The following is a 27,146-nucleotide window of genomic DNA, read 5'->3' as shown; positions in this document are numbered from 1 at the left end:
GTGACATCTCTATGAAAGCAAGTATTAGACACCCTAACATATAATGCTAGACCTAGTATCCAAAAATAACTAGATACAACATTTTACAGAAAGCATATACTTCTATCAGAGTTTCACATCTCTCATGACATTTCTAAAAAGCTACTTATGGCCGTTTCTTTATTTATAACCCAGTCTCCAACAAACAAATGCAATGGGACTGACCATGGCAGGACAGATAGAAATATGACCAAGCATTTCCCATATTACAAAGAGGGCAACTGAGCCAAGAACTCCCAACTGTGTTTCAGTTCACACCTGTTTCATCACATAAGCAAAAATTATGGAGATGTTGAATAACAACTGCCATATACTAAGTGTCTATTCTGAGCTAGGCATTTTGTGCCTGGCACTACACACACTTTATTTTTAACCGTCATTATAAACCCCACAAGCTAAAACATACTTGGCGTCATTTTACAGATGAGGCAAATAGTTAAGACAAACTGAGTAACTTCCCTGCCACTGCTGCTAAGTCGCTTCAGTCGTGTCCGACTCTGTGCAACTCCATAGACGGCAGCCCACCAGGCTCCCCCGTCCCTGGGACTCTCCAGGCAAGAACACTAGAGTGGGCTGCCATTTCCTTCTCCAATGCATGAAAGTGAAAAGTAAAAGTAAAGTCGCTCAGTCATGTCCGACTCTTAGCGACCCCATGGACTGCAGCCCACCAGGCTCCTCCATCCATGGGATTTTCCAGGCAAGAGTACTGGAGTGGGGTGCCATTGCCTTCTCCGGAGTAACTTCCTTAAAGTCACATATTAAGTAAGTAGCTAAGCTATGATTTAAGTCCAGGTAGGTATGTTTCCAAAGTCCATGTTTTCCACTAAACTTTGAGACTTCACTCATTTCTTAACTAACTCGGCATGCTGGAACATGATAAAACACAAGTAACTTCATTTGTTACTTAATCATCTCTTTAATACTCACCATAACCATATGAGGTAGGTATGGATATTTACCACTGTTTTACTTATGAAGCATCTGAGGTACTGAGAGACTAAAGAAGTCCTTGCTAAGGTCACACAGTATGTGATACTTGTGGGATCTGAAAACTATGCTCTTAATATCTCTGTTCTCAAGCCGTGTTGTCCAGTAGAAATAGGATATGAGTCACATGTGTAATATTGAATTGTCTAGCAGCCACATTAAAAAGTAAAACGACACAAGGGAATTTTGATTTATTTTACTTAAACCAATATATCCAAAATATCATTTCAACATATAGTCAATATAAAGCAATTGAGATATTTTACTTCTTTGCACTAAATGTTCAAAAGTCAATATGTCCGGAATTGAGACTAGACACATTTCAAGTACTAGATGGCCACCTGTGGCTAATAGCTTTGTATTAGACTGGGGAGCTCTAGATCTTAATGTAGAGAGGCGAAAGATTGAACAGAAGAAAGAGAAGCTTCGGTTTTCACTGACCTGCAGATGTGTCCTTAAAAAGGTTTTCCTTTTGGTGTATTCAAAGTTGTTTCTCATCAGAAGATACAAAAGCGCAGAGGCTTCATTCCTGGTTGAGCTAATCTTTGACGTGCAGCACTTTAAAACCTCGTAGCAAAATGCAGCACACATGTTTACCCTTCCTTTGAAAAAGGCCGAGGGAAACTAAACAATAGGAAAAACATAAAGAATTATCTGAAAAACCATGAAACAGAAATCAATCAACTATCAAGTGCCTACAGTATTCTCCCTAAAACTAAGCTGGGTGCGTTGAGGATACACAATCAACATAAGATTAGGGCACCCCTCTGGAGAACCCAAGCTAGATAAAAACATAAAGACTAGCATGTATTAATGAACGACTGAAATGATGACTCATTTCATGAGGATGGTCTCAATTTGGGCCATAAAAATGGGAAGGCCAATCTGCATTACTTACTCTTTTGCTTTATATTTAAACAGTTCCTTATATTATAAACTTCCCAATGCTGTGAAAATTATATCTGTTCAGCAAATAAAGTTGATCTTTTAACAAAATGGAGTATAGATGAAGTGTACACACACAAACATAAACACGTGCATCCTCTACTCATAAACAGTGCTGAGTAAAATACAGGTTGGCATAGAAAAAGTACACAAGTGACTATCTAATCCTCAAAACAGGCAAGGGACTGCTACTTTTGGAGTGTATTGAGTCTGCGTTGTGGAATATAAGCTGTACAAAGAACATAGGCTTATTGCAAACTTCCATGCTGACATGTCTCGGCAAGTGAGTACTTAGCAGCTCCAGGGTACACAGTGGATTTTTTCAGGGAGTGTGAAGCTAGATTCTTTCAAAACCATTCTCAGGAATATTGGATTTAAACCCATATTATAGGAATCAACGTAAGGCTAGGGCCTAATTTCAATATTATTTCTCAGAAATATTGAATTTAAGCCCATATTATAGGAATCTATCTTCTTTTTATTACCTTAACACTAAGGACAATGCTTCTTACTGTTTATGTGTCTTCATCTATTAATGAACATTTAATAAATGTTTTCTAGCTGGCATGAAAAAATCTCATCAATGGTTTCACCAGATCAAATAAACCTTGTTGGGCAAGATACTCCTGTATGAAAATACAGGAAGGGAAGGCACAGCGGTAGAGTAGTTAATCTGCTGTAGGAAGTCTTCTATCGATCACTTCTCTGAGTGGGCAATGACCAAAATTATCAATGACCTTGTAATGCCAATTCCAATGGACTCCCTTTCCACCTTATCTTAATAAGCCACTCTGTATTGCATAATAATGCTGATACTCTCTTCTCCTTTGGCTTCTTTCTTGCCTTTCTTCCTATTTCTGTGACTGCTCCCTTTCATCTCCTCCATAGACTCCTCTTCCAACCCCTTCTACGTTGCTTTTCTCCAACATACAGCTCTTAACTTTTTGCTGTTGTTCTTGCTCTTCCAGCGGAACTTAAACCACTCCCAGGGCTCCAACTGCCACTGGTATGCTGATGAGCTCCCTAATTCACTCTATTCCAGCTAAACTGAACTTTCAGTTCCCAGAATTTCAAGCTCTATCACTTCTCCCTAGAATGTTCTTCCTTGAGCTTTTCAAACGGCTGGCCCCTTTTCATGTTTCAGGTCTCATTTTAGAAGTGACAAACCCAGATTCCAACTACATGACATTCTGGAAAAGCAAGACTGGGGAGACAGTAAAAAGACTGTTGATTACCAGGGTGTGGTGGGGAGGGGAGTGGTGAATTGGTGGAGACTTTTAGGGCAGTTAAAATACTTTGATACTAAGATGGGTACATGCCATTTTTCCAAACCCATGGGATGTGCACCGAGAATGAGCCTTAATGTGCACTGTGCACCTTGCAACACTGTTGTTGTTTAGCTGCTAAGTCGTGTCTGACTCTTTCGAGATCACATGGACTTTAGCCTGCCAGGCTCCTCTGTTCATGGGATTTCCAAGGCAAAAATACTGGAGCGGGTTGCCATTTCCTTCTGTAGGTGATCTTCCCAGCACAGGGATTGAACCTGATTCTCTTGTATTATCGGCCAAGTTCTTTTTACCACTGACCCACCAGGGGAGCCCATGAGGAAGATTATTATGTGTCAGTGTAAATTCGTCAGTTGTAATAAATGCAGCACTCAGGTGGCAGATGTTGATAATCAGGGAGACTGTATGTATGTTTCCGGGGGTGGGGATATATAGGAAATTTCTTTATTTCCCATTGTATTTTGCTGTGAGTTTAAAATTGGTTTCAAAACATAAAGTCTTAATTTAAAAAGTTAAAATATAAAAATAAGTGACAGACCCATCAAAAGTAACCCCCACAAATCATTATCCTCTATTTCACCCCCTTGGTTCCTTCTAAGAACTTGTTCCAATTACCATTTTATTTACTAATTTATTTTATCTCCCCCTTCCACCCACTGAAATCTGCATGAGAGCAGAGATTATGCTTCTGTACTATATTCAAAGAGATTTTCCCATACCTGCAACAATTTTCTTAGTACAAATCTAATTATGTTGCTTTCCTGCTCCCCAACACCTAAAAGATGAAATCTAACTGAAAAACATGAGGATACAACCCTCTGGTCCTCACTGACCTCTTCAGTCTCATCTCAGCTGCTGAGTCCAAACTAAATCCTAACTTGAGTGCTGCAGAGAAATGTTGCTCAATTAGTGCTTCCTGTCCTTCCATTTACCCTCAGTTCTCTGTAGGCTTCCTTTATCCTAATGGTATTTCTGATGCGCATCAATGTGTGCTTTCCTATACTGGACAATAAGTCTTCACATTGTATCCTGGACACAAAGTCTGACAACAGGAATTACCCATCCAGTTACTGTTCATTACATGAATTATTTCTGAATCTCGTTCCCTTAGTTTCTTCTCATACGCTTCCACTGAATTCAATTTTCCATTTATTTCTTTATTCACAAAATTGCATTAAAGAATGGCAATCTAAAAATACACCTTCAAAATCATCTACTTTTCTATCAATTTGGGACAATAAGTTGCCATGCAAATGATGACCAAAAAAAAAAAAAAAAGTTGCTCAGCTAGCCTATTTCACAAATCAGTTAACGGAATTTGTCTTGTTGGAGTTACATATACCAGAGTGGAAGTCTAGACTGTGCCTTTCCATAATTTTTACTCCGTCTAGGTTTCTGATGCTTAACAGACCAGCAATAAATTTTTGCTGAGTCATATTTGTTCCTAAAAACCTAGTCTGAAGGTTTAGTTTACATTGACGTAAATGGCCTGAAAATCTGGAGCCCACAGATACAATTAGCACTGAAAGGAAGGATTCATTCATCTATACATGTATTAAGTGCCTACCACTTGCAAGATATCATACAAGGCCCTGGGGTTTTGTAACTTGTCTCTGCTTTGAAAGTGATTACACATGAGTGCACTCACAATTTATATATCTTCAGCATGATAATACTTTAAAAAGAAACCAAAGAGAAGAAATATTGGCAGTTGATAACTTTACCATGACACTCCTCAAAGGAGCCTACTGGAAAAAAAAAAAAAAAAAAAGGAATAACAAAATGAAATTAAAAGCACGTGCTGATTTTAGGGAATTCATGGTCAGGCCCTCTTTCTGTATTTTGCTGTTCTGTATTAATGTTTACAAAGGCAGGATTTAATGGCTTCATTAGCTGAGGTTTGGAGATCCTGTTCCCCTGATCTTTCTTACCAAGAAGCAAGGCCACTCGCAGCCATAAAGATTTGTTCCTTACCTTACTAATGAACGCTCGCAGTGAGGCAAAGACATGTTTCAGCGACACTTCAGACTGCCCATTTTTAAGAAAAGCAAGATGAATATCAAATACTTTTTTCATTAATGGGTTGTGGCCATCATTATTTAAAAGCTGACTCTAGAAAACATAAAAAAGCTTTTTTTGACAAATAGTTTATGCTGTTCCCCCTAAAATGAGAGAACAGTCTTTACCAATACCTGTTCATCAAACCACTGCTTGAAAAATAACAATAAGAAGCTTGCTGCTGCTGCTGCTAAGTCGCTTCAATCCTCTCCGATTCTGTGCGACCACATAGACGGCAGCCCACCAAGCTCCACTGTCCCTAGGATTCTCCAGACAAGAATACTAGAGTGGGTTGCCATTTCCTTCTCCAATGCATGAAAGGGAAAAGTGAAAGTGAAGTCGCTCAGTCGTGTCCGACTCTTAGCGACCCCATGGACTGCCCCCCACCAGGCTCCTCCGTCCATGGGATTTTCCAGGCAAGAGTACTGGAGTAGGTTGCCATTGCCTTCTCCTATAGCCTTTGTATTTCTCTGACAGAAACAAAGTCATGTAAGAATTAAGGAAAACATCAATTCTATTTTAAAATTCTATTATCCAATTTGTTTTAAAATGTATGTTTAGTGTATGTCTAGCCACTGGAGACAATTAAACCCTCTATGAGTAGAGATAATGACAGGTATCACAATTGAAAGACTACACAAACTGTTTAAAGGTTCCTTAGATACTAATTAGGAATAGGCTGCAGAATCTCTTTATGAAGTATTAAATTTGTTCTGATTAATGTGCAACTCAAATTCATTTTTTATTGTGCCAGTAAATAAGATAATTGATTTCAAAATGTGCACTCTTATTCCTTCCTTCTATTCAAATATTTCTTAATTTATTTAACATACATCTCTTGGTAGATGACAGGCACTATCTTAAGTGCTTTAGAAATTTTAACTGCCTTTTTGATTGTGAGACTGGAGGTGGAAAGGGGGACTGACTGCATATGGGCACCAAGGATCTTTTTGAGATGATGGGAATGATTGGATCGTACTGACTGCACAACTCTGTAAACTTACTAAAGTAAAGATATAAAAGAAACTAGAAATTGTAGAGACGAAGATTGCCGGGAGAAATATCAATAACCTCAGATATGCAGATGACACCACCCTTATGGCAGAAAGTGAAGAGGAACTAAAAAGCATCTTGATGAAAGTGAAAGTGGAGAGTGAAAAAGTTGGCTTAAAGCTCAACATTCAGAAAACGAAGATCATGGCATCTGGTCCCATCACTTTATGGGAAATAGATGGGGAAACAGTGTCAGACTTTATTTTTCTGGGCTCCAAAATCACTGCAGATGGTGACTGCAGCCATAAAATTAAAAGACGCTTACTCCTTGGAAGGAAAGTTATGACCAACCTAGATAGCATATTCAAAAGCCAAGACATTACTTTGCCAACAAAGGTTCGTCTAGTCAAGGCTATGGTTTTTCCAGTGGTCATGTATGGATGTGAGAGTTGGACTGTGAAGAAGGCTGAGCACCGAAGAATTGATGCTTTTGAACTGTGGTGTTGGAGAAGACTCTTGAGAGTCCCTTGGACTGCAAGGAGATCCAACCAGTCCATTCTGAAGGAGATCAGCCCTGGGATTTCTTTGGAAGGAGTGATGCTAAAGCTGAAACTCCAGTACTTTGGCCACCTCATGTGAAGAGTTGACTCATTGGAAAAGACTCTGATGCTGGGAAAGATTGAGGGCAGGAGGAGAAGGGGATGACAGAGGATGAGATGGCTGGATGGCATCAATGACTCAATGGACGTGAGTTTGAGTGAACTCCGGGAGTTGGTGATGGACAGGGAAGCCTGGCGTGCTGTGATTCATGGGGTCGCAGAGTCGGACAAGACTGAGTGACTGATCTGATCTGATCTGATCTATTGGTTTGTGACCCTTTCTGTTTAAAAAAGAATGCATTGGATGATGTCTTCAGCCCTGCTCTCCTTTCCTTTAAGAAACCAATTAGTAGGTTACAAATTGGCCATAAGTAACAACAAAAAACCAAAACCATATGACTATTTGTAACAGATTTAATCGTAACACTGATAGCCAGAATCCAAGAATGGTGCTCCATCTTTCTGGCTACTCCCTTGAAGTCAAGTGAAGTGAAGTCTCTTAGTCATGTCCGGTTCTTTGCGACCCCATGGACTGTAGCCTACCAGGCTCCTCGGTCCTTGGGATTTTCCAGGCAAGAGTACTGGAGTAGGTTGCCATTTCCTTCTCCAGGGGATCTTCCCGACCCAGGGATCAAACCCGGGTCTCCCACATTGTAGGCAGACACTTTACCGTCTGAGCTACCAGGGAAGCCCAAAACCATATGCATATTTGTAACAGATTTAATGGGAACACTGATAGCCAGAATCCCAGAATGGTGCTCCATCTTTCTGGCTCCTCCCATAGTCTACTTAAAAGCATGGGGAGGTGGTTAGAAGCAAGGACACTTGTGATAACTAGCCAAGATTAAATTCCTGATCTGCTACTGACTAGCTATGTGACATTAAGTTCCCTGTGAGCTTCACTTTTCTCACTTTAAAATGGGAAAAATTATAGTATCTACATCACAAAGCTAGTATGAGGATTAAAGGTGAGTTAATATTTGTGCTTTTAAGTTGACTGAGGTTTAATTTACATACAACAAAATTTACCTATTTTAAATTTATCATTCAGTTATTTTTAGTAAAGTTAGAGTCGTGCAGTCATTGCAATCCATTCATTCCCATCATCTCAAAAAGATCCTTGGTGCCCATGTGCAGTCCTCTTTTCTACCTCCAGTCCCACAATAGAAAAGTGAGTTAATATTTCTAAAGCACTTAGGATAGTGCCTGTCATATAACAGAGATGTCAACTAACAAGAGATGTATGTTACATAAATAAGAAATGTCTGAATAGGAGGAAGAAATAACAATGCAAACCTTGAGACCAAATGTCTTATTTACTGGCATAATAAAAAATGAATTTGGGTTGCATTTTAATCAGAACAAACTTAATACTTCATACAAAAATTCTGCAGTCTATTTCTCATTACTATCTAATTTAGTTTTCCCTTATAAGACTCTTTGAAAAGCACAGGCCTGGTTTCCATAGTAAACCTGGAGGCCTGAAGCAATTAACTGAATTACTTTGAGAAGGGGAAAGAAAAGAAAAAAAAAATCTGTGTAATTCAGACAAAGAGCCAGCAAGAGTTTTCGCTTTTGACTTCTCCCACTACTGTTACCTCACATTATGGTTATATGGGCTCCCCTGGTAGCTCAGCTGGTAAAGAATCCGCCTGCAATGCGGGAAACCTGGGTTCAGTCTCTCAGGTAGGAAGATTCCCTGGAGGAGGAAATGGCAACCCACTCCAGTATTCTTGCCTGGAGAATCCCAGGGACAGAGGAGCCTAGAAGGCTACAACCATGGGGTCACAGAGTCGGACACGACTGAGTGACTAAGCAAAGCACATAGTTATATAGTGTTTATTCAAAGCTCTCTAACATCCATTATCTCATTTTACACCTTCAACAACCCTGCAAGATAACTGCTTTCAATTTCTTCTTCTAGCTTTTAATCCTAGCAATGATGATTTCTACTGAGAGGCAAGCATCTGAATAAAACCAATAAACCCCTGACAAGGGACGCCAGCCAGCCAGCCAGCCTGCCTGGATATCATCTGGCTTGACAAGACACCTCATCTCAACAGGTATTTGGACAGACTGACTCAATCATAATTTAGGCTAAAAATGACTGGATATTTTCAAAAAAGTATGAAAAAACCTGTTTTTAAACACAAAAATAACAGAGAAGGGAAATAAAGAACAAATTATTAACAGTCCAACTCTCTCATTTTAAGGCTGAGTCTCAGTTATTTCTTGAGGTCACACTAGGTGTGCCACCCACATTTCCTGACTGCTCACTGGGGTGTTTTATACTAAGCTTCACCTGCCTAGTTAATTTTTGCATACTTTCTTTGCAATGATACCAACTGAATCCTAACTTTTCATTTTTACCTTGAAACACTGAGTGAAAAATGATATGGTATCTAATACTGTTAGGGAAACTTCTGTAGCAGTATTTCCTTCAATAAGTGCCTGATGGAAAATGTCTGCTTCAGTTGTTGAAGAACCTGAAATTTATTAAAAAAAAAAAAAAGGAAATTAAAACTGTATGACACAGGTATTCACATAACAGTTTTGAATGACTTTGTCTCCCAAAGACTCAGAGAGAGAGACAAGCAAAAAGACACCAGGCTCTCAGTACCTGCAGACTTAATGAGTTTTGCTGTATTTACTCCTTAATCGAATACAATCTAGGTTAATCAATTCTGCTATTTTTTTTTTACTTCAGCTCTGTATCAACAGCTCTGCAACAAATAAATAGGTGCCAACTTCTTTGTAGACAAGATGTGAGTGATGAACTAGGTATGTAACTAAGAAATAACAGGGGAGGCATTTTAGGCTATGCTGCTAATTATATGAGCAAAAATGAGAAACTCATAGAAATGTAGCTATGTTATGTACAGGGGTTCCCTATGGCCTGATGTTTTCAATGATGCCAATGGTGTGAGACTTGTTTCTAAATCAGAAGGAAAACAAAGCATCTGGGCCAACTGAAAGACACAGCTTCAATACATTGTTACAAGAGACAAAGAGCAAAGCTGAAGGCTGTACCACTCCCATTTTTTTTTTTTGAAAGGTCCTGAGTCTAGTAGCTCAGCATCCATCTGCTCAAGACATTTGTGTTTATGATTGGTCCTCATGGCAGAGCCAGTTCTGCTGGCTTCCTCTTATGCAACCTCTAAAGGACTGTCTGGAAATGAACGTTTTCTCACTCTTTGACTTTTTATTAAGATTTGCTTTTCAGAGGATAGCTTTCGTTTATATGACCCTCTAGCTTCCCCCTTGTCCTACTGAACATGTCAATATTTCAACCTGTGTGAAATACATCTTTGTTAAAATAGTATTAACAGTGCTCTGACCTCTGCAGACAGCTCAGCATGGGCAATCCCTTAATAATCACTGAATGAACAATAGTCACGCTAAACAAATATTATATATACTATTATATTCAAATGTCATTATTTGCATTAAAGTATAGATAAAAGATATTGAATGTAAAATACCCCACTCACACCTATGGATAGATCAACTAAACAGAAAATTAACAAGGAAACACAAACTTTAAATGATACAATAGACCAGTTAGACCTAGTTGATATCTATAGGACATTTCATCCCAAAACAATGAATTTCACCTTCTTCTCAAGCGCACATGGAACCTTCTCCAGGATAGATCACATCCTGGGCCATAAAGCTAGCCTTGGTAAATTCAAAAAAATAGAAATCATTCCAAGCATCTTTTCTGACCACAATACAGTAAGACTAGATCTCAATTACAGGAGAAAAACTATTAAAAAATCCAACATATGGAGGCTGAACAACACGCTGCTGAATAACCAACAAATCACAGAAGAAATCAAAAAAGAAATCAAAATTTGCATAGAAACAAATGAAAATGAAAACACAACAACCCAAAACCTGTGGGACACGGTAAAAGCAGTCCTAAGGGGAAAGTTCATAGCAATACAGGCACACCTCAAGAAACAAGAAAAAAGTCAAATAAATAACCTAACTCTACACCTAAAGCAACTAGAAAAGGAAGAAATGAAGAACCCCAGGGTTAGTAGAAGGAAAGAAATCTTAAAAATTAGAGCAGAAATAAATGCAAAAGAAACAAAAGAGACCATAGCAAAAATCAACAAAGCCAAAAGCTGGTTCTTTGAAAGGATAAATAAAATTGACAAACCATTAGCCAGACTCATCAAGAAACAAAGGGAGAAAAATCAAATCAATAAAATTAGAAATGAAAATGGAGCGATCACAACAGACAACACAGAAATACAAAGGATCATAAGAGACTACTATCAACAATTATATGCCAATAAAATGGACAATGAGGAAGAAATGGACAAATTCTTAGAAAAATACAACTTTCCAAAACTCAACCAGGAAGAAATAGAAAATCTTAACAGACCCATCACAAGCACGGAAATTGAAACTGTAATCAAAAATCTTCCAGCAAACAAAAGCCCAGGTCCAGACGGCTTCACAGCTGAATTCTACCAAAAATTTAGAGAAGAGCTAACACCTGTCCTGCTCAAACTCTTCCAGAAAATTGCAGAGGATGGTAAACTTCCAAACTCATTCTATGAGGCCACCATCACCCTAATACCAAAACCTGACAAAGATCCCACAAAAAAAGAAAACTACAGGCCAATATCACTGATGAACATAGATGCAAAAATCCTTAACAAAATTCTAGCAATCAGAATCCAACAACACATTAAAAAGATCATATACCATGACCAAGTGGGCTTTATCCCAGGGATGCAAGGACTCTTCAATATCCACAAATCAATCGATGTAATACACCACATTAACAAATTGAAAAATAAAAACCATATGATTATCTCAATAGATGCAGAGAAAGCCTTTGACAAAATTCAACATCCATTTATGATAAAAACTCTCCAGAAAGCAGGAATAGAAGGAACATACCTCAACATAATAAAAGTTATATATGACAAACCCACAGCAAACATTATCCTCAATGGTGAAAAATTGAAAGCATTTCCTCTAAAGTCAGGAACAAGACAAGGGTGCCCACTTTCACCATTACTATTCAACATAGTCTTGGACGTTTTGGCCACAGCAATCAGAGCAGAAAAAGAAATAAAAGGAATCCAAATTGGAAAAGAAGAAGTAAAGCTCTCACTGTTTGCAGATGACATGATCCTCTACATAGAAAACCCTAAAGACTCCACCAGAAAATTACTAGAACTAATCAATGGCTATAGTAAAGTTGCAGGATATAAAATCAACACCCAGAAATCCCTTGCATTCCTATACACTAATAATGAGAAAACAGAAAGAGAAATTAAGGAAACAATTCCATTCACCATTGCAACGGAAAGAATAAAATACTTAGGAATATATCTACCTAAAGAAACTAAAGACCTATATATAGAAAACTATAAAACACTGGTGAAAGAAATCAAAGAGGACACTAACAGATGGAGAAATATACCATGTTCATGGATTGGAAGAATCAATATAGTGAAAATGAGTATACTACCCAAAGCAATCTATAGATTCAATGCAATCCCTATCAAGCTACCAACAGCATTCTTCACAGAGCTAGAACAAATAATTTCACAATTTGTATGGAAATACAAAAAACCTCGAATAGCCAAAGTGATCTTGAGAAAGAAGAATGGAACTGGAGGAATCAACCTACCTGACTTCAGGCTCTACTACAAAGCCAGAGTTATCAAGACAGTATGGTACTGGCACAAAGACAGAAATATAGATCAATGGAACAAAATAGAAAGCCCAGAGATAAATCCACGCACATATGGACACCTTATCTTTGACAAAGGAGGCAAGAATATACAATGGATGAAAGACAATCTCTTTAACAAGTGGTGCTGGGAAATCTGGTCAACCACTTGTAAAAGAATGAAACTAGAACACTTTCTAACACCATACACAAAAATAAACTCAAAATGGATTAAAGATCTCAACGTAAGACCAGAAACTATAAAACTCCTAGAGGAGAACATAGGCAAAACCCTCTCCCACATACATCACAGCAGGATCCTCTATGACCCACCTCCCAGAATATTGGAAATAAAAGCCAAAATAAACAAATGGGACCTAATTAACCTTAAAAGCTTCTGCACATCAAAGGAAACTATTAGCAAGGTGAAAAGACAGCCTTCAGAATGGGAGAAGATAATAGCAAATGAAGCAACTGACAAACAACTAATCTCGAGAATATACAAGCAACTCCTACAGCTCAACTCCAGAAAAATAAATGACCCAATCAAAAAATGGGCCAAAGAACTAAATAGACATTTCTCCAAAGAAGACATACAGATGGCTAACAAACACATGAAAACATGCTCAACATCACTCATTATCAGAGAAATGCAAATCAAAACCACTATGAGGTACCATTTCACACCAGTCAGAATGGCTGCCATCCAAAAGTCTACAAGTAATAAATGCTGGAGAGGGTGTGGAGAAAAGGGAACCCTCTTACACTGTTGGTGGGAATGCAAACTAGTACAGCCACTATGGAGAACAGTGTGGAGATTCCTTAAAAAACTGGAAATAGAACTGCCTTATGATCCAGCAATCCCACTGCTGGGCATACACACTGAGGAAACCAGAAGGGAAAGAGACACGTGTACCCCAATGTTCATCGCAGCACTGTTTATAATAGCCAGGACATGGAAGCAACCTAGATGTCCATCAGCAGATGAATGGATAAGAAAGCAATGGTACATATACACAATGGAGTATTATTCAGCCATTAAAAAGAATACATTTGAATCAGTTCTAATGAGGTGGATGAAACTGGAGCCTATTATACAGAGTGAAGTAAGTCAGAAAGAAAAACACCAATACAGTATACTAACGCATATATATGGAATTTAGAAAGATGGTAACAATTAACCTGTGTACGAGACAGCAAAAGAGACACTGATGTATAGAACAGTCTTATGGACTCTGTGAGAGAGGGAGAGGGTGGGAAGATTTGGGAGAATGGCATTGAAACATGTAAAATATCATGTATGAAACGAGTTGCCAGTCCAGGTTCGATGCACGATACTGGATGCTTGGGGCTGGTGCACTGGGACGACCCAGAGGGATGGTATGGGGAGGGAGGAGGGAGGAGGCTTCAGGATGGGGAACACATGTGTACCTGTGGCGGATTCATTTTGATATTTGGAAAAACTAATACAATTATGTAAAGTTTAAAAATAAAATTTAAAAAATAAATAAATAAATAAAATAAAAAATAAAAAGTTGGGTATATGTATAATTGATTCATTTTGCTATAAAATTGAAACTAACATACACTGTAAGTCAGCTATACTTAAATAAAAATTTTTAAAAATAAAAAAACTTGTACCCAATGTTCAGCAAAAAAAAAAAAAATACAAGAATAATAATTCAATGAGAAAATTAATTTCCTTCATATTAAACTAAGAACTATTAACTAAAATTGCTAAAAACAATCCATGCATATTTGATATTATATTCACATATGGTGAAATGACTGTACAGAAACTGAGATGTGAAATGATGTCCAGCTGTACTGGTGATTTAGGTTAAATAGTATTAACGTCTGTTTCAAATGGGTACCCTACCCACATTCTGCACTTACTGTGATTAAGTGTAAATGAACTTTCCAGGCTACTAAGATGCTGAAGCCGGGCCTGCATTATTCCTGATCTGTTTCAGAGAGCTTGCATGGATTGTGATTTTCAGTCTACTCCAAAGTGTTTTGACAGCCAGGCATCATGCACTCTAAAATAAATGTTAAAGTTAGGAAATGGATTACTCTAATACTGTATCGCAATGTTACATTTTTTTAAACTAATAAATGACTAGGTTTTCACATAAACACTGCGCTATGCTCAATATTCTACCAATTATTATGTGGCTTAAATGAGACGTCACTGGGAATTGTATAATGCTTACTGTATATTTAAAATACCTTATACTACAAGAATGCAAGTAAGGAATTTAGAGAGAGTTTCTTACTTCCCTTCCTCTTCTCAAAAATATCAGACAGTGGATAATATATCAGAGTGGACAATACTCCAATAAGATTCCATCTTTATCTCAGGAGATAAGGAAAGGCAAGAGTCAGAGAAAACAATGAGAGGGACACTCAAGAGTTGACATGGCAGGGGGTGGTTTCCTGGAGTCAGATATTTAAGAATGAGCACCTATCTGTTTCTGGACTGGAGTTAAACTTGGATCAGAATTTTTTACTCTACAAAGATGTCTATTTGCACATTTTTATTTTGTTTTCCATTAATTTTAGGGTTTCATTAAAAAAAATTAACAACTAGGTAATGCAGGGACTGAGAAAGAAGAAGAGTTTGTCCATCCTCTAGTAAACACAGAAGGCAGGTCACCAGAATCTTAGAGGTTAAGGTTCATGATGGTAGTTACCATACCAGTTGCCAACCAGCTCCCAGTGCTGGGAAGACAACAAAAATCGTCACCTGAATTATTAGTATCTCCCAGAGTCTCAGCAATAAACCTAATCCAAACCACCTCCTTGGGCTTCCCTCATAGCTCAGCTGGTAAAGAATATGCCTGCAATGCAGGAGATCCTGGTTCGATTCCTGGGTCAGGAAGATCCCCTGGAGAAGGGACAGGCTACCCATTCCAGTATTCTGGCCTAGAGAATGCCATGGACTGCAAAGAGTCGACTATGACTGAGCGACTTTCACTTTCTCTCAAACTGCCTCTTTAGTTTTTGGAAGTGCCATGAAATTTACTTTCATAAAGAAAATAATTCTATTTAAGATCCTTTAATGTCTAACTCTACCTCTGAAATATATCTTATCAAAATAAGCAAGTAATCTTTTCCTTAGGATCCCAAGTATTTATTTCACTAAGACTTACACAGCAAAAAGAAGAAAGAAATAATATATAATGCATGTTGCAATTACTGTTTGGGATTTCTGTTTACATTACTAACTGAGGTGAATATTGATAGGTTGTAGACAAAAGTACACAACTGACAGTTGTCCTCACTTAACAATTTCCTGCCTTCCCCTGGATCTAGTCTTTTCTCACATCCTTCAGAAGAGACAAGCATCTGTTCTAGGATTTGACCGGAAATGGTGCACATCAGTCTAACCATTACCCTTTGGGAAACTTAAAAAAATGTATCACTTCACATCAGGTTAATTTCAACTTTGAGTTCAGAAGCATTAAATAAATCATGGGTATCTTTTTTTTTCTTTTTTTTTTAATTTTATTTTTAAACTTTACAATATTGTATTAGTTTTGCCAAATATCGAAATGAATCCGCCACAGGTATACCTGTGTTCCCCATCCTAAACCCTCTTCCCTCCTCCCTCCCCATACCCTCCCTCTGGGTCGTCCCAGTGCACCAGCCCCAAGCATCCAGTATCGTGCATCGAACCTGGACTAGCGACTCATTTCATACATGATATTATACATGTTTCAACTAGATGCCCATCAGCAGATGAATGGATAAGAAAGATGTGGTACATATACACAATGGAGTATTACTCAGCCATTAAAAAGAATACATTTGAATCAATTCTAATGAGGTGGATGAAACTGGAGCCTATTATATAGAGTGAAGTAAGCCAGAAAGAAAAACACCAATACAGTATACTAAATCATGGGTATCTTAAGGCTAACTCAAAAGGAAGCATCTAGGTTTTGCATGGCATGATTAAGACTGCCCTCTGTTGGAAGAGAAGAAACAAAGAGGGAATTGCACTGCAATGGGAATTACCTTGCTATGTGTCTTTTCCCCATGTATCTAAAGTGAACAAACATACTCTAGAAAGAAAAACAGCAGCATGCTAGTACCATATTACCATACTTTGCATTTTAACAAATAATATTTGAAAATTCATGTGTTACAAAGAATGGCCTATTTAAAATCATATTGCAAGAATATGTTTTGGTATACACTAATAAATATACAACCACCAACCATATTATATCACTCTACATTTATTTGCTGCAGTTACTTCAGCACCAAAAAGTCTCAGGTCTTCATATACAATTCTAATGACATATTTTTTAAAAACGTATCAATGCAAATCATCCTTCGAGCTTTATAGTGTGTGTCATAGCAAAGGTCTCTAATATAGTCATTAACACCTAAAAAGGTTCTTAAGCCCTAAAAATTGTGGCAATTGCTATATTTCTTATAATGGCATTAAACCACTTTCTAGTATAGAAAATCCCAAACATACAAAAGTAGAGAGGACAGCAAACTAAACCCCACATACCCAGCACCCACCAGCTTCAACAATTATCAACTCATGGCCACTCTTGTTTAACTTCTACCCCAAACAGGTCCTCCCCCCTCCCTCCACACTTACTACCTCGTCCATAATTTTACAGTAAATCCCCAACAACATCATCTATTTTCATTAGTGAATATTTCATTTTTAGAGTGTTTTTTTTTAATCCTGCTTTGTTTGCAAATATTTTCTCCAAATGTTTTGCTGGACATGCACATACACTATCATATATGTTATGTGTACTATTTATTTTAAAATGTATTTAGAAATTACACATCACTCTAATTTCTCTTTTACCTTTCAACAAAATAGCTCAGCAAACAATACAGGACAACTTCCCTCCTCTACTTAGGAAGAACTCAAGTACCTTGGAATATATATACATGTACACACAAACACATTTCTGAAGTGGGTAGAATTACTTGGCTCTATCTAAGGATACACATTCTAAACTCCAACATTTAAGGGGCTCCATTAAGCCAGCATCTGCTCTAAATGAATGATTAGGACAGCTGGTGCCACTTCCAGTTTTCCAGATCACACAAAGATTCCTGACGGTCTGCAAAGATGGGCTATTATTAGCTAGAGTTTTCTATAATACCACAAGTATTTCGTTCACATGTTTTGCTTCTATGTGTGAAGAAGCTATATGTCAACCTATAAACTATGAAAATAGTTTAACATTCCCTACATTATGTACAAATATGCTGATGAAAACAAAAAAGGAGTAATAGTTCATTAACTATACACATTAAGCTCCCAAAAATAAGAGGAAATTTTATGAAAATAAGACAACTTACTCTAGAAGTATGAGAATGTTTATGAGCTCCTGGGGAGATACCTTGTTCCAGTAAGTTAAGAGTGTATCTGAAAATGGAATAAAGTGTTACAGCTTGAAATAGCAGAGACCATAACAGCAAATATTAATAGCACAGTGAATTCCAAAGTACCAATAACTTTAGTTTCAATAACCATCAACTCATAACCAGTTCTGTCTCATCTGAATCCTGCCCTCCTATCTCATCTCACTGCCCAATACCCACACTACACTCGATTGAATTAATTCCAAATATACTGCTAAATCTGTAATTATTTTCAACTTTAACAATTATTTTTATTTACTTTATAAATGTTCTTTTTGATGGCTTATCATCCCTGAAGACAGGAAGCGAAGTAGACCTGGGGTTTTTCTTAAAATTTTATGCAAGATGGTGCATTTATGTGCATTGTTCCGAAGGCAGGGTCAAGCACCTTTGCCTGCTAGTCAAAGGACTCGGAAAACCACAAAGTTGGAGAACTTGAGAGGAAAAGTGATAACTTATTTTCCTCTTTCTCTTTGGTTATTAACCCTGAAGTTCTAGCAATATACATACATACCACACAGATTCGTGGAACAACTATTTTAGATATAAAAGCCCCTAAACCTATCACATATACTTCTCTTTTGAGTAGTTCTTTTTTTTAACTTCCAACACACTCACTGAAACTTTTTTAAAAGAAAAATATTACCCCCACTTAACCTTCCATTCCGTTTTGTAACCTATTCAGATATAGCTAATGGTGTCAGCAGTTTCACGTCTAAATTTTAAAAACCTAGTGAAAGTGTTACTCAGTCGTGTCTGACTCTTTGTGACCACATGGACAGTAGCCTCATTGGGCTCTTCTGTCCATGGAATTCTCCAGGCAGGAATACTGGAGTGGGTTGCCATTTCCTTCTCCAGGGGATCTTCCCAATCCAGAGTTTGAACCTGGCTCTCCCGCATTGCCGGCAGACTCGTTACCTACTGCTGCTGCTGCTAAGTTGCTTCAGTCGTGTCCGACTCTGTGCAACCCATAGATGGCAGCCCACCAGGCTTCCCGTCCCTGGGATTCTCCAGGCAAGAACACTGGAGTGGGTTGCCATTTCCTTCTCCAATGCATGAAGGTGAAAAGTGAAAGTGAAGTCGCTCAGTCGTGTCCGACTCTAGCGACCCCATGGACTGCAGCGTACCAGGCTCCTCTGTCCATGGGATTTTCTAGGCAAAAGTACTGGAGTGGGGTGCCATTGCCTTCTCCGCATTACCTACTGAGCCACCAGCAAAGCTCTAGCATGGCAATTCTGTAACTGATTACTGTTGCGATCCATGCTAGAGCTTTGTGGTGTCAGCAAAGCTCTAGCATGGATCGCAACAGTAATCAGTTACAGAATTGCCAGTCTCCAGAGAGCCTCCGAATCTAGGAATGGACCACTAAGCAATGTTGCCTAAACGGAGGGGTGACAGGGAGGAACGAGTGCCTGGCTTTTGACTTTATGTCCAACTTGGGTATTTGTGGTTTTCAATGATTATAAAATATTGACTGTCAGGAATAAAGATGCTAAAATCGGGTCAAATTAATTTGTTTCAAAAATAAAGCAAGGGGTAAGTTCCGACCCGCCCCCCCCCCCATTTTGGGACGCACTTCAGCTCAGCGGGGCTTTCCCAGAAGTCACTGCGTTTCCGGTCTCTCTAGTCTCCAGTCCGGCACAGGGTGGCTTGAAGGCGCCATCTTCCCTGCCTTGTGCCTTCGCTGTTCTAGGCAAAGGAGGCTGGTATGTCGTTCCAGCCCCCCACCTACGTCCTGCTGTCCACCCCTGAGCCATCTGTGATCCATCCTCTCGCCCACCCAGTGCCCTGAGACCACTTCACAGGTCTTTAAAAGCGGTGAAACTCTCCATCCATCAGCGGCCCAGTTCTAGTTGACGGCCCTTCCGCCATTTTTTGGTGGTGCCTGTCTCCACTATTGGACAATCCCAGTCAGAGAATCAAGATGGAGGCAGGGGACGTGGGTCAAGAAGACAGGGAACGTGGGCAGAGCTCTTCTGAAGAAGATACAATGCAGAGGGTTAGCCTCTGTGATGTGTCTTCTGAAGATTTTAAAAAAACCTGGCTAACACTAAAAGAGCTCCATGACAGAGAGCTACGCCGACTTCAGGGGAAGATAACCAGTTTGAGGAAAGAGCGATTGTCAGACGGGAGGAGGACAGGCTCCATACCCAGAATTAAAGAGTTGATGGAGCAAAAGAGAGTCCTGAATGACACTATCCATGACTTGCGAGGTCAGTTAAACGCGAAAGTATGTGATCGCTGTACAGTAAATGAAACATACAGAAATACACTACAGCAAGAATTTTATGATATCCAACAACAAAATCTGAAGTTTATTGGTGAGCTCACAGCAGAAAGGAATAAATTAAGAGAAGAAAACAAGCAACTTTTGGCTAGGCTCAAGAGGAAACAGCCACAGTCTCGCCGTTCTTCTTCTGATAGTGACGATGACTCCGTCCCTGGGTCTCAAAAGAGCGAGTCAGTTATTTCGATCAGGGACCCTCTGCCTGGACCTGAGAGGCATGTGGCTCTCAAAATGAAAACACAAACAAAAACCAAACAGATGAAAGCTCGAGGGAAAAAGAAACAGCCACACAGTTCCGAGCTTCAGGTTCCATTGTACAGTCAGGACGTCTTTGAGGTGCCAGAGAGCCCTCAGGAGAAGATTTCCTCTAACAGCACTAAGACTATCACAATAAGCAGTGGCAGTCAGAAGTCATCTAGCACTGTTCCTTCAGCGTCTACACTCGGCCCTCAGACAGTGTATGGATTTCAAGATGACTCCAGCCTTCCTGATGCCAGGCTTGGCCGTCCACAAAGCAAATCCATTTTCACACAGAGGACCTCCCCACAGAGGATCTCCACACCAAACCCTGGAACTGAGACTGATTTCCCTTGGAGCCTTTCCAGTATTTCTCCAGAAGAAGACCTACCTACTGAAATATTATCTGAAACTTCAGAGGAAAGTATGATTGACTACAGCAAAAGCATATTTTCTCCTTTTACACGGAGAGACGAAAACACCACTTTACATCTATTTCCTTTAGACTATACTTCAAGCTCTACTGTGCAAAGACCATCATTTGGTGTTTTTCACGTTTCAATGAGAGAGAGCAGTAGCCAGACACCTTGCAGTGAACAGTCCACAGCAAGGAAGGATACGAATGGAGCTCCAGGTGCAGCCCATGATGCTGATAAGCCACAAGATGAGTCTCAGGCTTGCACTTCGGGGTCTTCAATAAAGAGAAAAGTCAAGATACAGTTAGGAAAAGGGGGGAAGTAGCTATCACTCCATCTCTCTCTTAAGGAGACTGCTTTTCTTTTCCAAGAGGACAGTCTTCCTATCAATTCAGACTTTAACATTTGTATTCAGACTATGTAACTGATAATTCCTGACTTTGATTCTACTTCCCAGAATATAATATACAGGCAAAAAGTTGGGCAAATGACCAAGACTTTGAAACAGTGACTTATTGCCAGTTAATACAATTCAGCTACAAAGAGAGAGACTTAGTTTTCAGAATCCCTCTACTTCTATATAAAAGTGTAGAGATGATCATCTTTTTGTTGAAATTAAGCTGCTAGTGTCTGTGAGTCCGTGTGTGCCATGCTGAGTTGGTTTAGTTGTGTCCTAGTTTTTGCAACACTGTGGACTGTAGCCTGCCAGGCTCCTCTGTCCGTGGGATTCTCTAGAAGAATATGGCAGTGGGTTGTCATGCCCTCCTCCTGGGGATCTTCCCATCCATCGAGTCTCTTAGACTCTTGCACTGGAAGGTGAGTTCTTTATTACTGGTGCCACCTGGGGAGCCCTGATGAGTCAATAAGAATGCTTAAGAAAAAGAAAGCCAAGACAACACCTAAAAGGCCTGGACTGTAAGAGTTCAACCCTGAAATACATATAAAGTGAAATACTTACTGGACTTGACAAGGTAACTACAATACTTACACTGAGAAAGATTCAGCTGGGAAGCCCTTATGAGTCAATTAGAAGGCTTAAGAAAAAGAAAGCCAAGAGAACACCTAAAAGGCCTGGACTGTAAGAGTTCAACCCTGAAATACATATACAGTAAAATACTTACTGGACTTGACAAGGTAACTACAATACTTACACTGAGAAAGATTCAGAAGCAGATATTTTTCAGAATAAAATGAGTATGACTTTACAGATACTATACAGCATGATTTACATTACAAAAGAGAAGATGTGACACAGACTGTATACTAGTTATGAAAATTTGCTTTTAAAAATCAAAAAGCGAGAGCAGAACAAGGAAAAGCCTCATTAACAAAGACCAACTATTTAGCAAGCAAGGTCAGCATTTACAAGAGGAGACCTCAAGAAACAAAGCAGTTATGGTTTTACGCATAACATAAAGCAGCCAGTGGCTTGTCACGGGTTGTCAGTGTGTGTGCACACGTGCACATGCGCTTGCATACGTATGCAAGTGTGCACATGTGTACTGGAGTGGAGGAGGGGAGAACTACTCAGCAATGCATGTCCCTCTCCTCCTTCCTTCTCTCCTCCCCTACCACCCTCATTTTCCCTGGGCTCTGGTGGTATTCAACTCCTTTTTTCTTTACAGTTTTTCTTTGCCCTTCTATCCTTGAACCTCTAGAGAAACCAAGTTATTGAGTGAATTCATGTGCCATTAAACTCATTCTTTTAAAGAGAGCACAATACAGTAGTTTATGGTATATTTAAAAACTTGTAAAACCATCACCGCAGTTTTAGAATATCTTCATCACCCTTTAAAAAAGCCCATACATAAGAGCAGTCACTTTCTACATTCCCCCACTTTTTAGCTTGTGGGGAGACAAAAACAATAAGCTGTGGCTATGATTGTTAATTTGATCCATTATTTCTTGGAATGAAATACCACCAGGGTTGAAAATTATTGGCCTTTACATATTTCTTTCCCAAAACATGGAAGCTTATAACATAGTCTCAATAATCTTTGACTTTTACTCTAAATCATACATTCTAAGTAGTTGAAGATTCTAGTTTTTTAAAACTGTTTTATTAATGTACTTTAGAATTAACTCTTCATATCTAGCTTTTGATGTGTTTCAATCTCTCTAGCAAGTTAACTATCAACTCATTTTATGTTTTTATATCCTGCATTGTTACAAAAAATGTTCAATACTAAGAACAAAACATAGAAAATAGGTAAAATTTACTGTATTATGATTTGACTTTTATTCTAAATCATACATTGTTAGTACTTGAAGATTCTACTTATTTAAAACTCTTTTGTTAATGTATTTTAGAATTAACTAGTCATATCTAGCTCTGATGTGTTTCAATCTCTCTAGCAAGTTAACTATCAACTCATTTTATGTTTTTATATTCTGTATTATTACAAAAATGTTTAAGATAATATTTACTAAAAAAATAGAAAATAAGTAAAATTTACTATATGATGATTTGACTTTTACTGTAAATCATACATTCTAAGTGCTTGAAGATTCTAGTTACTTAAAACTGTTTTATTAATGTACTTTAGAATTAAGTATTAATATCTAACTTTTGATGTTTTTCAATCTCTCTGGCAAGTTAACTATCAACTTATGTTTTTATATTCTGCATTATTACAAAAAATGTTTAATATTTACTAAAAATGAAATAGAAAATAAGTTAAAATTTAACTACTCTATTATGATGGTCAAAACCCGGGTGCTTTTATGTACTTCACGTCTGCTTGCCTTTTTTTTAAGAACATTTATTTGGCCACACAGGGTCTTAGGTGTCGTATGTGGGATCTACTTCCCTGTCCAGAAATTGACTGGGACCCCTGCATTTGCAGTGCAGCGTCTTAGCTACAGGGAAATCCCTAGGTTTTTTGTTTGTTTTGTTTTGGGGGGTCTTTGGGGTGGTTTTATGATTTTTTTTCCTTTTGAGCAAAAGTAGAAAAGGAAGAAAGAGGAAGGAATTGTGTAAACAAAGGTGGTACTTGGAATGAGATAAAACCTTCTGATTTTACTTCCAAAGGACATGCAGTTTATGAAAATCCTTTGCTTATATTCTATTATATATGGTAAAGAGGAAATGGTAAATTATAAATAATAAAATTATACATCAAGGTAAAGAGAACAGCCTGGAAAAGAACCTGACACCATACAAATCTGTATAATGTTCCTGTGAAGATAACGACAGCATTCCTTACCCTCAGAGAACCCTTCCTGTCTTTTTCCTTGCGTTTGATTTTGTAAATCCTGGGTCAAATAAAAGCTACAGTGTTAAATATGACTTTTGATTATTGTTATTTTCTTCTGTTTACATTGGTCATTTAATGCATTCTATGCTGTGCATGAAAAAAATACTCTAGCACTTCTAAAACTATTGCCTCACTTTAGTAAGTAAATGTTAGTCACTCAGTCGTGCCCAACTCTTTGCCACCCCATGGACTGCAGCCCACCAGGCTCCTCTGTCCATGAGATTTTCCAGGCAAGGATACTGGAGTGGGTTGCCATTTCCTTCTCCAGGGGATCTTTCCAACCCAGGGATCGAACCCGGTCTCTTGCACTACAGGCATATTCTTTATTGACTGAGACACAAGGGAAGCTTTAGAAATTAATTTTAAAGAAAAATAATTATTTCAAAGAATCAAACCTGTATGATGGAAATGAATCTATTCTTTTTTTTTTTAATTTTATTTTTAAACTTTCAAATATTGTATTAGTTTTGCCAAATATTGAAATAAATCCACCACAGGTATACATGTGTTCCCCATCCTGAAGCCTCCTCCCTCCTCCCTCCCCATACCATCCCTCTGGGTCATCCCAGTGCACCAGCCCCAAGCATCCAGTATCGTGCATCGAACCTGGACTGGCAACTCGTTTCATACATGATATTTACATGTTTCAATGCCATTCTCCCAAATCTTCCCACCCTTTCCCTCTCCAACAGAGTCCATAAGACTGTTCTATACATCAGTGTCTCTTTTGCTGTCTCATACACAGGGTTACTGTTACCATCTTTCTAAATTCCATATATATGCGTTAGTATACTGTATTGGTGTTTTTCTTTCTGGCTTACTTCACTCTGTATAATAGGCTCCAGTTTCATCCACCTCATTAGAACTGATTGAAATGTATTCTTTTTAATGGCCAAGTAATACTCCATTGTGTATATGTACCATACCTTTCTTATCCATTCATCTGCTGATGGATATCTAGGTTGCTTCCATGTCCTGGCTATTATATGTTAAAATATAGGAACATTCTAAGGTCAAAGTCTTCAAAGTTCTGTTTGTAATGTGCCTGTGTCCTACATGCAGATGATGGTCAAATATTTGTTACATGAACTTGTGAACCTGTGATGGTGGAGTGCAGTCTATGATTAATATGCTGGTAACTCACCTTCAGAAATCATTTTTACTATATACAAATAGCACATCAAGAGGCTTCTGATTTCATATTGATCCAATCGGTTATACTGGGATATACTACTCCTTGTAGAACTCTGCCGAGTCTGTAATACAAAGATAAGGCTTTTGTGAAACAATGCTGGTATTTTAGCTTCCCATAGCCTTTAACTCAGTAACATTTTAGTTTAGGGAAACTTCTAAGCACGTCACAGATAACCACATTTGGAAGGTAAATGGGCTGAATCTTTGTTGCTACTGCACCTAGTAATATCACTGGAAATTATCTTGCAGTCTTCATCAAGATATGGCCATGAATATACGGTGTATGTTTCATTCCCTAAGTCCTGTGTTTTAGTAAGGTAACGTTTAAATCATATGTGGGTATTCTAGGAAAAATAGCCTTTATGTCAAGGAGAAACTTACATTTTAAACTTTTTAACTTGAATCTCTCATTAAGAGTTTATTAAAATTCAACTTCTAAATAATAGTTCAGAAAAATCCATCTTAAAAGGAAGCTTAATAATATTACAAGATAATTTTACTAAGAAGGACCCAGTAATACTTCAAAATTGGAGCCTCTACAAAGTAGTGATGTTCCTATTATTTAGTGACTTTTGTTTAAATATCAGTTAAGCATGACAAGATCTGACTTATTCGGGGATTTATATGAATACAGTAATAACAGTGTCCTAAAGAATTTACCCTTGTTAGAAACCAGTGCTTTCAGCTGAGCTAACCTGGGCTGAGGCTATAGACTTCCAATGTAGGAGTTACTAAAAACTTTTACTTGGGACAAAACATCTAGGTTCGGAATGCTTGCTAGCTGTGTGACTACTGGCAAGTCATTAACCTCTTTGTCCTTTGTGTGCCTTACCCATGACAGTATCTGTTGTCTTATTTCTACATGGTGTGAACTAAGAACTTTATGATTAAATAAAGCCCATGGGGTAGCAAAGCGTTGGATATAACTTAGCGAATGAACAACAACCATGGGCAAAGACTCAAGGTAGTCTATATAGAGTGGTTCTCAAGTGGATGGTTCCCAACCAGCAGCGTCAGCATCACCTGGGAACTTAGAAATACAAATGAGCAGGCCCCCAGACCGACAGAAACAGGATGAAGCTCAGCTCTCTATTTGTATTATTTTTTTTGGAATTTCATTCATTTATTTTTTTAATTTAAATTTATTTATTTTAATTAGAGGCTAATTACTTTACAATATTGTATTGGTTTTGCCATACATCAACATGAATCTTCCACAGGTGTACACGTGATTTTTTATAAAGTCGCCCAGATGATTCTGATACACAGTGAGAACACCATGATCTAGGAGAAGTGCTGAAATTAGAAAACTTGGGTTTAGGTCTGGCCCTGCCATAGTTGTCTGGCTGCCCTAAGTCACAATCCCAGTTTTCATTTGTAAATTCAGAGTTGGAATTTATTATTTTTATGGACCCTTCTAACTAATTTTATATGGTTCTATGATTTCATGTAGCAGCATGACAAGGCTTTACTGGTCTAAAATGAGGTTTCTCTATCTCGAGGCTGACCTATCCCAAACTTTAACGTTAGGCTTGAAACAATCTCATGGAAAAGTTAGTATATTCTGATTAAGTGATTCTGGGATGTTGAGATTATCAATCTGGGGACCTAATTTTTTTTCATCCCAAGTTAAGGTTATTATTCTTAGAAAAGAATAAAAAGCTGAATTAATCCTGCCAGGGAGTGATTTAAGTGATAAGGGTATATTAGGCATTTTAAATTTGAACCTTCCCTCTCTAGAACAGGT

General features: G+C 38.3%; 1 protein-coding gene across 1 annotated transcript in view; it reads right to left on the bottom strand.

Moving 5' to 3' along the window:
• DOCK11 (dedicator of cytokinesis 11) overlaps window positions 1-27,146 on the bottom strand; it is a 509,230-nt gene that overhangs the window by 335,791 nt on the left and 146,293 nt on the right. Inside the window, 7 exon segments of the mRNA XM_045164356.1 lie at window positions 1,468-1,650; window positions 5,232-5,369; window positions 9,278-9,393; window positions 14,502-14,644; window positions 16,626-16,672; window positions 17,942-18,012; window positions 25,350-25,461. Of these exon segments, the coding sequence (XP_045020291.1) occupies window positions 1,468-1,650; window positions 5,232-5,369; window positions 9,278-9,393; window positions 14,502-14,644; window positions 16,626-16,672; window positions 17,942-18,012; window positions 25,350-25,461 (810 nt within the window).

The sequence above is a fragment of the Bubalus bubalis genome, chromosome X (assembly GCF_019923935.1).
Source record: "Bubalus bubalis isolate 160015118507 breed Murrah chromosome X, NDDB_SH_1, whole genome shotgun sequence".
NCBI classification, from domain to species: Eukaryota; Metazoa; Chordata; class Mammalia; order Artiodactyla; family Bovidae; genus Bubalus; species Bubalus bubalis.
This window is presented reverse-complemented; position numbering and strand designations above follow the sequence as displayed.